The 14,416-nt window shown below is 41.7% G+C and overlaps 1 protein-coding gene across 2 annotated transcripts in view; it reads left to right on the top strand.

The window, feature by feature from the left end:
* The window catches only part of LOC126419119 (protein transport protein Sec24A), a 147,758-nt gene that overhangs the window by 53,527 nt on the left and 79,815 nt on the right, over positions 1-14,416 (top strand). For both annotated transcript variants that reach the window (XM_050086217.1, XM_050086218.1), the window contains exon 6: positions 8,385-8,471. In XM_050086217.1, coding sequence (XP_049942174.1) covers positions 8,385-8,471 — 87 coding nt within the window. The remainder of the gene's footprint in view (positions 1-8,384; positions 8,472-14,416) is intronic.

The following is a 14,416-nucleotide window of genomic DNA, read 5'->3' as shown; positions in this document are numbered from 1 at the left end:
TTTTCCTATCCTTTCAATACACACTCACATTTTCCCCAAAAATCTCACAGCTATCAGTTTCAGATTTCAACCAGCTTCCTCTACCTATTTTTATTTGAGCTTCACTGCCTTTCAGGAGTGCTTCAAACTCTGGCTCTTTGTTGCGAATGCTTTGGCAGTTAACCAATAGGATTTAGATACTTTCACCTGTGGGGGAATCATTTCTATCAATCTTACACTGATTCTTCTTGGTTTCCTACAGCTGTGAGTATCTGGATTGGATGAAGAGTGTACAGTTCTCAACCATATGGCACAAGTTCAGGAAGTCACGGGCTACCTTGTCACAGAGCCTTCGAAGTCTTTCCACTTCACTCTGAACCAAAGGGCTACAATTAGTTCTGGGGACAATCCTGCAGATTGTGAGATTCGTTTAAACTCCATGTGCAAAGCTGATCTTCTCAATCTACTTTGTCAGTCACGGAATGACAAGTATGACCCTGGAGCCCAAACAACAGGCATCATTTGTTCCAGCATGTGCCACAGTCTGCAGTTGATTGCATCCTGTTCGCTCGAGGCCGAACGTTTGAACCGCCAATGTTAATAGATCCTGTATCCTTTTGTGTTTACCTGTGCTTGACAACTACAAAACAGGTTTCCCCAGAAAGTTGAAGTGAGTCCCACTGGCTCAGTCTCAGTGAAAGACAGCAGCTCAAACTTGTTGGTTAGGGGGATCAATACACCACTTGAGTCTTTCCTCATCCCTGTCCATCCTGTACAGGATGCCAAGATCTGTCATTGACATGCCATTTGCGGTAAAGTGGATGAGCAATGACAGATTCTATACTTTCTGCAGAGGAGATAGGATCCGTAGGAGAGAATAGTACTTGAGTTACCACTGGTGCCGGTTCGCAGAAGCTCTTCCAACACACTGATTTGCAGCAGATGCCTATTGTTTGACAGTAGGCAGGGCGATTTCCAGCTTCTTACGTATGTCAACCAATTAATGTAGTTGACGTGTCAGATTGACTCATTTTGAACATTAGTTTTTTCTTGTTGTGCTTCTTTTTGTTATTTACAATAGCTTAACGCCTTTTCTGACAGTGTTACCACAGTCTTATTATGAATCTTGCACCATCCTCCTCAACTCTGCCTGCTGGTGATTAAGATGGTGGTGGAAAAAAAGTGATGAGTTTGTTTTCAGGTGGATGCCGGCTTGTAGATATTCAGTGAGAAATGGTCAGTTTTGTTCATAAGAACTGGTGTAGTAGAAAATGGTGTAATTTGAAGGGGGAAGGAGAGGGGAGATGTGGGGAAATGTAGCTTTGAGATAAATTTCAGATGCTAAGGAATGCATGATATTTTTTGTTCCTTTCTCATTTGTCCCTGTCCTATTGCAACGGAGGATGATACTACTTGGATACTTTTTAAAAGTTAGTGTATCGAATGGTTTTTTAATTAGTGATGCATGAGTAAAGTGTTGCTCACATAGCAAGATTGTTTTGTTGGTATCTTGCTGTTACATGCTTCTGCCGTGTGTGTATTGTTACTTCCTAACTGTTTGCAATGATTGATTGCATTGTTAACTGTAACAGGTAGAAAATGCAATTTTGACTGAGAGATACACTGATGCAGCAGTGTTCATCTTCAGCATGCCACTGTAGAAGTTGGCACAGAAACAGCTGAGTAAAAAATCGGTGCAGTTCACACATTTATTTATTATTCAAAACAACTTTGGAGTTCATGTGAGACAACTTGTGCAAGATGTGTGTGCCAGTTTGAAATTCTAGATTCACACATTTTACTGTTGGCGTCGCTTCTGTATATTCTTTCATTGATTGTATCAATACATATTTGTATTGTGCTATATTGTGAAATTTCTAACACTCCTACTGCCGTGGTAAACTTGTACTGTTGTTGTCAATTGTAGCCTCAAATTTAGCGCTCTTTCAAAATTTTTGAGATCGGTAGGCCTACCTTCATTCAAAACAATCTTTCTCTAATTCCATTGTACAACTATGTGAGAAGCAGATCTTTTTTGAGAATTTTTGGACACTTACAAAACTATTTTTGTAAATTATTGTTATGAGTGTTTTGGATAATTCATTTGATAGCAAATCAACGTTTGTGATTCTCAGTTACTGCCAAATAATAGATCATCACATATTTCATTGTATATCAGTACAAATAAATGAGCATTTTTGAGAATTTTCAGAAGGTAGCATTGTTCTGTGCATAATCTAATTTGTAGTAAATTGACATTTATGATTTAGTTCCTGTAGCAGATATTGTAACTAACACATTATGTTAAAACTTGTTTTCCTTTAAAGAGAACTGTATATTTGTTACATATACTGTAGATTAATTCTATTTTAGGGTTTGCTAACAACTGCAATTAACCTCAGAAAGTTTTAGGAAACTAGTAATTTTTACCGTGGGTTTTTCAGTTGCATTGATTGTAATCTTTGTTTTGTGTATTTGCTTCAGTTCTTAGAGGAAATTAGTAAGTTTCTAGCCCAACTTATTAAAAGATAATCAGCAGCTTAGTTTTAAATTATTTATTCACTGTCCTTTTATACATTGCACCAGCCAAAATGCAGCCCCACTCTAAATGCTGTTCTTGAACATGGAATGAGTTGGGTGACATTTGTAGGCAACTGGAAATCACACTGACTAATGTCAAATGATTGGCAGCTGCTGTGAATTTCTGTGCTGGAAGAGCTCCCAAGAGTCGTGTACCTATGGTACACCTCAAGTACTGTCCTCTCATGTGGGTCGTATCTCCTCTGCAGGAAGTATGGGACCAATTATTTCTTGTCCACTTGACTCCGAGTGGTGTTTCAATGGTAGGGTAGGCGCCCTATAGAGGGTTCACGGGGACTAGGGAGGACTTGGATTGTTACACCAACTCGCTAATAAAAAATTCTGATGTGTTGTCTTTCACTCTAACTGAAACTGAGCCAATGGGACTCAATTCACCTGTTTGGGGGAAACCTGTTGTTTCTGGTGTCAAGGGGAGGCAAACACAAAAGGGGAGGAGTCTATTCATCGTTGACAGTTCAAACGTATGGTGAATGATTGAACCCCGTAGGGAAATGGCAGTAAGGTACAGGAAAGGACACCAGGTGCACTCTTTATGTATGCCTGGGGTCTCATTCCACATGTTGAAGAGGCTATTGCAGCAGCTGTTGAGGAATTAATGTGTAATCAACTGCATGTTGTGGCACACATTGGAACAAACGATGCTGTCATCTTGGTTCAGAAGTCGTACTTGGAGCATTCCATCGACTAGCAGAGAAAGTTGAGAAGACCAGCCTCATGCATAAAAATTCAATGAAGCTCACATTTTGCAGTATTGCCCCCAGACCTGTCATGCCCCTTCACTTCTGCACTGAGTGGAAGGATGGAACCAGAACCTTTGAAGGTTCAGTGACCAGCCAGGCTTCAACTTCCTGGACTTTTGCAATAGTGTTGAGACCTTTTTCTCCCTAATCAGGCCTACCCAGATTTCGGATACACTGAAGGCTTTTTTTTTTTTTTTTTTTTTTTTTTTAGGTTAGGCAACTCTCCATCCAATCCAGAAAACAATGTTGTTGTTGTTGTTGTGGTCTTCAGTCCTGAGACTGGTTTGATGCAGCTCTCCATGCTAATCTTTCCTGTGCAAGCTCCTTCATCTCCCAGTACCTACTGCAACCTACATCCTTCTGAATCTGCTTAGTGTATTCATCTCTTGGTCTCCCTCTACGATTTTTACCCTCCACGCTGCCCTCCAATGTTAAATTTGTGATCCCTTGATGCCTCAGGACATGTCCTACCAACCGATCCCTTCTTCTAGTCAACTTCTCTTCTCCCCAGTCCTATTCAATACCTCCCCATTAGTTACGTGATCTACCCACCTAATCTTCAACGTTCTTCTGTAGCACCACATTTCGAAAGCTTCTATTCTCTTCTTGTCCAAACTATTTTTTGTCCATGTTTCACTTCCATACATGGCTGCACTCCATACAAATACTTTCAGAAACGACTTCCTGAAACTTAAATCTATACACGATGTTAACAAATTTCTCTTCCTCAGAAACGCTTTCCTTGCCATTGCCAGTCTACATTTTGTATCCTCTCTACTTCGACCATCATCAGTTATTTTGCTCCCCAAATAGCAAAACTCCTCTACTATTTAAGTGTCTCAATTCCTAATCGAATTCCCTCAGCATCACCCGACTTAATTCGACTATATTCCATTATCCTCGTTTTGCTTTTGTTGATGTTCATCTTATATCCTCCTTTCAAGACACTGTCCATTCCGTTCAACTGCTCTTCCAAATCCTTTGCTGTCTCTGACAGAATTACAATGTCATCAGCGAATCTCAATGTTTTTATTTCTTCTCCATGGATTTTAATACCTACTCCAAATTTTTCTTATGTTTCCTTTACTGCTTGCTCAATATACAGATTGAATAACATCGGGGAGAGGCTACAACCCTGTTTCACTCCTTTCCCAACCACTGCTTCCCTTTCATGCCCCTCGACTCTTATAACTGCCATCTGGTTTCTGTACAAATTGTAAATAGCCTTTCGCTCCCTGTATTTTACCCCTGCCACGTTTAGAATTTGAAAGAGAGTATTCCAGTTAACATTGTCAAAAGCTTTCTCTACGTCTACAAATGCTAGAAACGTAGGTTTGCCTTTCCTTAATCTTTCTTCTAAGATAAGTCATAAGGTCAGTATTGTCTCACGTGTTCCAACATTTCTACGGAATCCAAACTGATCTTCCCCGAGGTCAGCTTCTACCAGTTTTTCCATTCGTCTGTAAATAATACGCATTAGTATTTTGCAGCTGTGACTTATTAAACTGATAGTTCGGTAATTTTCACATCTGTCAACACCTGCTTTCTTTGGGATTGGAATTATTATATTCTTCTTGAAGTCTGTGGGTATTTCGCCTGTCTCATACATCTTGCTCACCAGATGGTAGAGTTTTGTCAGGGCTGGCTCCCCCACGGCCGTCAGTAGTTCCAATGGAATGTTGTCTACTCTGGGGGCCTTGTTTGGACTAGGTCTTTCAGTGCTCTGTCAAACTCTTCACGCAGTATCGTATCTCCCATTTCATCTTCATCTACATGCTCTTCCATTTCCATAATATTGTCCTTAAGTACATCGCCCTTGTATAGACCCTCTATTAAACAATAGCTGTAGAAAACCCGGAAATATCAATGTAAGATTGAAAGTAATGCCTCCCACAGATAATAATAGTTAACTGACGAAGCATTTGCAACAAAATGCCGGAGTTCTTGCTCCTGAAAAGGAGTGAAGCACACATAATATGAGGAGCAGAAAGCTGTTTGAAACCTGAAATTGATAGCAGTGAGATTTTTGGGGAGAATTTCAGTGGATATTGAAAGGTTGGGCAAATGGGAAATGGAGGTGGTGAATTTGTTGCTGTAGACAAGAAAGTCAAATCCATGAAGACAGAAATTGAAGCTGCATGGGAGATTGATAGGGTAAGACCCAGTATCCCGTGTGGGCATAAAATGGTCTATTGATATGATTGAGAACTTCAGAGAAAACCTCAGTTCACTATACGTAAGTTCTGCAATGATTTATTAATTGTCAGTGGAGATTCTAATCATCTGCCAATCAATTGGGAAAATTAAAGAGTTTTGTTAAGCCATCCTGTGAAATGTTACTAAATGCCTTCTCTGAAAACTATCTAGAACAGATAGTTAGGAGTCCCCACTCATGATGGAAATGTATTGGATCTAATGTCAACAAATAGACCTGATGTCTTTGAGGATGTCCACATCAAAACTGATAACAATGTCTGTGACACTGTTGTGGCAGCAATGAGTACCAAAGTACAAAGGACAGCTCAAACAAGCAGAAGCACATATATGTTCAGCACACTAGATAAAAAATCAGGAGTGTCATATCTCAAGTGAGGAACTAGAAACTTTCACCACAGGACAGGAGTATGTAGAGGAACTGCGGCTCAAGTTTAAAAGTATAGTTGATGATGCAATGGATAGATATGTACCCAGTAGAACACTTCATAATGGGAGGGAACCTCCATGATATACCGTCACTTTGAAGAAGCTTCTAAAGAAACGGAGATTACTGCATAACTGGTAGCATAGGGCTGTTAATAGAGAAATGCTAAATGCAATGCATTTGGCTGACAAGTGAGAAATGCATAAAGCCTTCAATGACTATCGTCTCAGGATACTGTCAAATGATCTTTCACAAAACCCAAAGAAATTCTGGTCGCATGTAAAGGCTGTTAGTGGCAGCAAAGTTAGTGTCCAGTCCCTAATGAAAGAGACAGGAACTGAAATTGGGGGTGCCAAAAAGGAAGCTGAAATGCCTAACTCTATTTTAAAATGTTCCTTTACAAAGTAAAACCCAGGAAAATAGCCCCAATTTAACCATTGTACCATTGAAGAGATGAGTGAAACAAGTCTGTGTTAGTGGTGTTGAGAAACAGCTGAAATAGTTAAAATAGAATAAAGCTCAAGGCTCTGGTGGAGTCCCTGTCAGATTATATACTGAATTTGTGGCTGATTTAGCCCCTCTTCTAACTATAATCTTTTGCTGTTTCCTCGAACAAAAAACTGCCAAGTTCTTGGAAAAAGGCAGAGGTCACACCTGTCTACAGGAAGGGTAGTAGAAGTGATCCACAAAACTGCAGTCCAATATCCTTGATCGATTTGTTGCAGAATCTTAGAACATGTTCTGAGCTCAAACATAATGAGGTATCTTGAACAGAGTGTCGTCCTCAAAGCCAACCAGCATGGATTTCAAAAACATCGATCATGTGAAACCCAACTCGCACTTTTCTTGCATGACATACTGAAAGCTTTGGAGCAATGCAACCAGGTAGGATGCAGTTTTCCTTGATTTCCGAATAGCATTTGACTCTGTACTGCACACACACACACACACACACACACACACACACACACACACACACACACACACACACTTATTGTCAAAAGTACAATCATATGGGATATGAAGTGAAATTTGTGAATGGATTGAGGGCTTTTTAGTCAGGAGGCAGCAGCATGTTATCTTTGATGTAGAGTCATAATCAGATGTGGAAATAACTTCGGACGTGTCTCAGGGAAGTGTGTTGGGACTCTTGCTGTTCATGTTGTATATTAATGACCTTGCAGACAATATTATATTAACAAATGTTCAGAAACGTAAAATTGCGCAATTCACAAAACAAAAAACCATGGTATTCTATGACTATAATATCAGTGAGTCACAATTGGAATCGGCCAACTCGTACATATACGTGGATGTAACACTTTGTAGAGATATGAAATGGGATGATCACATAGGCTCAGTCGTGGGTGAAGCGGGTGGTAGACTTTGGTTTATTGGTAGAATACTGAGGACCTGCAATCAATCTAGAAAGGAGATTGTTTATAAATTACTCATTCTAGTGGTTCTAGAGTATTAATCAAGTGTGCGGGGCCCATACAAAATAGGGCTAACAGGCTATATTGAATGTGTACAGAGAAAGGCAGTATGAATGCTCACAGTCTTGTTTGACCCATGGGGGTGTCCCGCAGAGATGCTGAAGAAACTGAACTGGAAGAATCTTGACGATAATTGTAAACTATCCCAAAAAGTCTGGTAACAAAGTTTCAAGTATAGTTTTGAAGTGAGGGATCTAGGAGTATACAACAAGCCCCTATTGATTGTGAGGATGAGATTAGAATAATTACAGCATGCACACAGCTGCTCTCCATATGTGAATGGAATGGAAAAAAACCCTAATTACTGGTACAGTTGTACATGGCCTGTGCCATGCACTTCAGTGTTTTGCAGAGTGTAGATATAAATGTATTTGTAAATTGCTTGTGAAGCGTAGTATTTTATGGGTAGTTATGGATGAGTTTCAAAGTGGGATATGGAGAACCAACATTATGATGTTGCTACATGGGAGAACCTTGAATAGTGTCCATGAGACTATTTAAGATTATTTTCTCGTCTGATGGACATACCACCTCATGCATACTTCAACGATTTTGTGTAATTTAAAATGTCTTAGGACATGTGAGGCAGATGTCAAATTTGGATGAAAGTTTTGACAACTTTACCTATATTTGGCAACATCAGCTATGTGGTTGTCTCCATATAATTTCTACAGCTTTTGTTGCCTACGTTTCTGTCCAGCTTTTGTCAGAGGAACTGTTGTTTCTGAAACTATATAACTGTGACACTATCTTTGTCAAGTTTCAACAGCATTATATGCCGTTAAGAAGTTAATCTTCTGTGTCCCTTTGGTATGAGAATTCATTTTAAACATGTAAGTAATTTAATTTACTATCACTGATTTTTATATAACAATTTGGTATGCCTCTGCTACAGTAGTTCTACATTGTTGACTAAATTTTTTGCAGCCTGATTATCAGCCTACCAGCCCAGAGAATCTCAGTCAGATGATGTCTGGAATGTCAGTTGCTCAACAAGGTTTCAACAAATTGTGGGTAAGTATATCTCACAATGTAATTGAGTCTCTTGCCTGTAAGAGAAGTTCTTGCTTTCTTCTGCTATACCCTAATTTTTCTGTCTGAAACGACAACATAAAAATTTGTGGAATATAATTGTTAGTGGGTGGTGTTCTCTTTGTAGTGTAGAGAAAATTTTATAACTATTCTAGAGTAAATTTATCTCCAAATAGTGTGTTAGAGGTGGCATTGATTTGTCAACAAACAGTGCACTACATCTGGTGTGTTTTATCAGATTTTTCTCAATTCTGAGGACTACCAGTTTCCAGTCACAGGAAGCAAAGCATTTTATTCTGTTGTGATCAGCTGTGTTCTTTCATTAAATAAGCTAAGAATGTTGGTGTCTAGCAAACTCCTACCACAAGAGATATATAAAGATCTGTACAAGATGTAATAAGCAATAAAAAAGGAAATGTTGAAGTCGGGTAATGTAAGATCGTTCCCAAAGATCAAGGACGTCTTGCAAAGGGCGGCCTACCTGAACTGGCAATGGGCTGGCCACATTGCTAGAGGCAAATATGAGAGGTGGGCAAAACTGGTGATGCAGTTGAGTTCAGGAAGCAGATGAAGGTCCAGAAGAAGACCACCAGACTGGTGAAATAAGGACAAGATCACAGTAGTGCTGGAGGAACCTGCTAAAAGTGCACCTGAATGTTTGACTTGAAGAGCCCTTGCCATTTTGTGATAGAAATGGCTGATCATGATGAAGCTAAAGATATCAGACAGTGATTTTGCATGTTTTTACTGGAGTAATGTTTTCAATTTTGAATTGTTCAGTAGAGATACTTCTGCAATGTTTAGCTGTTTTTGGTAACACTAAATAATTGTTCTGAATTACCTGTATTAATGTGGAAGGCATCTGAAATTTTCAATCTTTTTTTTATTCGGTCTGTTGGTTGGGTATTGGAAAGATCACCACCAGGTATTCAGCCAGGTTGCCAGGTTGCGTCATCCAAATTGTGTGATACTTTGCCAAGATATGTAGGCATCGTCAGGCCATCATGATGCCTGAATATCTTTCTGTGAGTGCCAACTTGTAAATCCTCTCCATGTTATTGAGGAACAAACAGTGGCCATACTTGCTGAAAAGGATGGGAAATCTGCCACTGGAACATGACCTGTGGTTTGTGAGAGACTGCTGAAAACATGTGTGTGGTGTCATTCCAGCACCTCAGTTGGTGTGGCATATGCCATACTTTTAACAGTGAAGACACAGTCTGAATAAGAGTATTCAGTTATATTAAATAGCACATTATTATGATGTACAGTCAAGATCACAACTGTATTTCACCAATTTCGAAAATTACTAGTTTTGGCCTGTGAACATATTATGAAGACTAATGTCTGCTACCAATGAAAGCCAATGGGAGTATCTACATATTGATTTGTTAGCCATTTTTTTTACATTTTGACATATTTATTGTGGACCATTGTAGTAAGTATAGACAGTGTTCCATGATATTGTCTTCCTGTTTGGTAAAGAACATTTTAATCAATAATTAGTCTTTTAATAACTACATCATCATCATCATTTATTTTGCTGGAGATATCTAGGACCATGTTAAGTCTTGTTACATTTGGCAGAGAACTAAGCTTTCTTTGAAGCCTAGATATCCTTCATGCTTTGTGAATGGGCGTGATTGCTCTCCATCATTCAAGGGGCAGCACATCTTTTTATTTCCTTCAGCTTGGTTTAGCCATTCCTCAACATCGACTTCTGGAAGAGATTCCTGTAGCAAGTGACTTTGGGTTTTATTTGTTGGAGTTCAAGGATTTTTTTATTTCTAAACTAGAGAATTGTAGATTTCGGAGTTGAATAAAAAAGTGGAAGATCTTCTGGGTTCACCTGTTCCTGCCTATTCTTTTGAGGTACCTTAAAATTGTTACACATCTTTTGCAGGTTGTCTGTAATTCTCTCTGTTTTGCGATGGATTCCTTATTGGATCAAGTTTGCTGGATGTTACTCATGTAAATGGATGCCATGGATGGTGGTCTAATGATTCTGTGCTCTTTTTCTCCAGTTCTTTGACAAGCCTTTTGTGTGCCTTTAGGGATCGGGTTGTGGCTCCATACATAGCTATTGGCTTCAGAAGTGTTTCATAGTGATGTATCTTAGTGTTTTGTGAAAAGCATTTCTAGTTTTAGATCGTGTGTGATGTTCGATAGGCTATTTCAACTTTATGCTTCCTTGTCCAGTCTATTTTTAGGTTTCTTTAGTCCAGTCGGTAAAAATGGAACCCCCAATAGGATTGTTTTGTTGTCTACGTCTGTCTGTCAGACTGTTCAAATCCCTTTTTCTCAGGAATGGGTTCCCCCAGGGGCTCACTGTTCTTTCATGAGTTATTGCGCAGCACACATTGGGCCCTGAGCTATTGCAGCCCATTCTTCATTCCCAGGCTGCATTTCCTTCACTGTGACCCTCGCTCCTCATCCTCACTCCTACTCTGCTGACCCTTCCTTCCCTTCTCTTGGCATTCTTATTTATGTCAATCTATCTGTCCATGTGGTTCCCTGTATTCCTTGCGGTTTCGTTCCTTTTGCCTATTTGATCTCCACTTCTAGATTTTCTGTCTTCAGTGTGAGCCATTTGAGGAAGAATTCCCTCCCTAATGTCCACGCTGTGGAGCCCTGCCCTTTCTGCCCCTTGCCCCCCCCCCCTCCTCCCCCTTGCTTCCTTGCCATAGCCCCCCTTCTGCCCTGCTAGGTCACCAGCATGTGTTAAAAGTCTGTGTGGTGAAGCTGTTGTATATCTGTCAGGCTGAGCCCCTTGACAACAGAGGTATCACACTACTGATACCTGAGCTGTTGCTTCCCCATGTATGCCAAGGAGTGGTTGCTTGTCATCCTGGAGCATCAGCATCTCTGGCAACAGCCGCCATGCCGGACGACACGTACTGTGGCTGGGTAGCGGCCATGGGGGAGAGCCCCTGCTCGGAGTGGGTGGTATCAGGGTAGATGCTTGGTGCATGAAGTGAAGTGGATCAAGCAGCAAAAATCTGGCTGTTCTCAAATGGCTGTCTTGGGAATGGTACCGGATCATTGACTACTGCTTTGTATGACCCTGAAACCTTCCCTTTCCGGGTCACACCCTGGGAGAAGAGCCGGGTTCGCCATCTTACGATGAAACACTGTCCACACTACCTGGTCTGTACTGGGATGGGTGAAGACACATTCACCACCACAAAGCCATCGTTTTTTTGTGGAGAATATCAAGGACAAGTTTGGTGAAGTGGAGTCTCTCGGCATGATGTGGTTGGATCTCCAGTTAATCAAAGCTGCTTCAGCCACCCAGTCTGCAGCTCTTCGTGCTTGTGATCATCTTGGCGATCTCCTGGTGTTTATTGCCCGTCATCAGTCTCTGAATATGGTCCGGGAAGTGATTTGTAATAGGGACCTCATACTTCAAATTGATGAGTAACTCTGGGCTAATCTGAAACGACACGGTATTCAGTTCATTAGATGTGTGCAGAAGGATCATAAAGACTAATGCATCAATACTGGTGCCTTTGTTTTGGCTTTTGAGGGGGTATCCTCCTAGGGAGGGTCAAAGTTGTGTGTTACCAATGTGGTGTGAAGCCATACGCCCTGCTACCCACAAGGTGCTTTTGGTGCTTGCGTTTTGGATATATGTCTTCGTGCCGTAAGGCAGACTCACTGTGTGGTGACTGGACACCCATTCCATGAGAGAAGTCGCTGTGTTGTGCCACCTGTGTGTGTGCAAATTGTCATGACCACCACTCTCCCTGCTCACCAGACTGCCCTGCTTACAAGTAAGAAAAGAATATACAAGACTGTAAGTCCGTGGATCGTCTATCTTATAGTGAGACTCGTCAGCAATATGACTGACTCCACCCTGTGTCAGTGTTTTCTACTTTTGCCTCTGTTGCATCCTTTCTCCCTCCTATACTTGGTCCTGTCCCCCCTCTCCTGTGGTTTTCCCTTCCCTTTCCTCCTCCCCAATCGATCTCATCTCTTCCCCTCAAGGAACTGCTCCTCCTCCTCAGCCAGAGAAGAAATCCTCTCCTCTGGCTCTTGCTTGGGACGGGGCTCCCTCTTGGAACACCCCTCCCTGGCATTCTCAAGATAGAAAGCCTGTAACCTCGGCTCGGACAAGGGAACCACACTCAAAGGTCCCAAAGCATGTCGCTCTCTGTCCAATCCGAACATTGCTGCCACCTGCTCCCTTAATGATAACACCTCCTTCCACCCTCTAACGGAGGAGGAGAGGAGGAGGAGGAGAAGGAGAAGCAGTAGCAGTGCAAGTCCAAGGATGAGGCTTCCCTGGTATCCTAGGGGAGCTCCACCCCCTCTTCACTCCAAATCAGATCCAGTTTTTATGGATGTCACCCTATCCTCGTGTGTGTGATGACCACTGACCCGATGACATGATGTCTGCTCGGCTTCTTTGTGTCTAACCTGGACTCTCACCACTCGATAATCCAGTGGAATTGCAATGGATATTACTGTCACCTACTGGAAATACAACTAGTTTCCTTTTTTCTCCATCTGTCTTGCTCTTCAAGATATGCACTTCCGTGATGACCACTCTGAAATGTTTGATTGTTATTGGACAGTTCTGTCAGAACTGTGCCGTTACCGAGATAGCATCTAGAGGGGTCTGCAATTTTGTGACATTAATGACTGGATTCCCCTTCTTACCAAACTGGAAGCAATAGCGGTATGAGTGCAAATGATCCCCAGCAATCACTATTTGCAGTGTCGACCTCCCTCCAGGTAGGCCATTTCCTAATGTTGAACTGCCTACCTTAATACAGCAACTCCCGCCCCCATATCTCCCCCTTGGGAACTTCAGTGCAGACCACCCCCCTGTGACTAGAGATCTTCTAATTGGCCAACTTATTACAGACTTTGATATGTCTCCTCAATGATGACGCTCCTACACACTTCAGTGTTGCTCATGGCACCTTTTCTGCCATTGATCTCACGATCTCCTCCCCTGCTCTCATGGCTTCACTACATAGGTCTCACCTCATGATGAGCTTTGTGACAGTGTCCACTTTCCTGTGATTCTGTTGTTTCCCTAACACCGCCAGGCAGACCGTCCCCCATTTTGGGCATTCTGTAGAGCCAAGTGGCCCATATATACATTTGCTGGACACTTTGTCAACTCTCTCTTAGATTGCATTGATGTGGTTGTGCAAGACATCTCTGACACTATTCTTCATGCCACTGGCACTGCTATCCTGCTATACACACGCCCCCTTCATGGTCGAGTGGTACCATGATGGACCGAGGATGTAGCAGTCGCTATCCAGGACCACCAATGGGCACTGCAACAAATTAAATGACACCCTCACAGACTAACCTTATCGCTTTTAAGTGTCTCCGTGCTAAGGTTTGCTACATTATTAAACAGAGTATAAAAAAATACTTGTTTCTTCTCGGGGGATGTAACCCTCTTCATTGTAGGTTTGGTCCAAGGTCTGTAGCCTTCTCAGCAGCCAGTGACTTTCAACTGTCCAGGGTCTTATCCCACAGGGTGTTTTGTGTATTGATCCATCGATCCTTGTAGAACACCTCGCGGCAGCATCGGTGTCCTCATCCTATCCCACTACCTTTCTCTGGCAGAAATGATGAGTTGTAGAACCCACCTCTGTTTCAACCCCACCAAGCTGAATCTTGTAATGAACCCTTCACTGAGTGGGAATCCTGGTAGGCTCTCACTTCTTCACATGACGTGGCCTCAGGCCCAGATTCCACCCACAATTGTCCTTAAATCAGGGAATAATCCAAGGTCTCTTGACAGTTACCAGTTGATTAGCCAGACCAGCTTACTTTATAAGTTGATCAAGAGGATGGTTAGCTTCTGATTATGTTGGGTGCTTGAATCTTGGAGCGTTTTGTCCCCGTATCAGTGTGGCTTCTGGGAAGGATGATCTACAACTGACCATTTACTCAGATTG

Source organism: Schistocerca serialis, chromosome 9 (assembly GCF_023864345.2).
Source record: "Schistocerca serialis cubense isolate TAMUIC-IGC-003099 chromosome 9, iqSchSeri2.2, whole genome shotgun sequence".
In the NCBI taxonomy this organism is placed as follows: domain Eukaryota; kingdom Metazoa; phylum Arthropoda; class Insecta; order Orthoptera; family Acrididae; genus Schistocerca; species Schistocerca serialis.
This window is presented reverse-complemented; position numbering and strand designations above follow the sequence as displayed.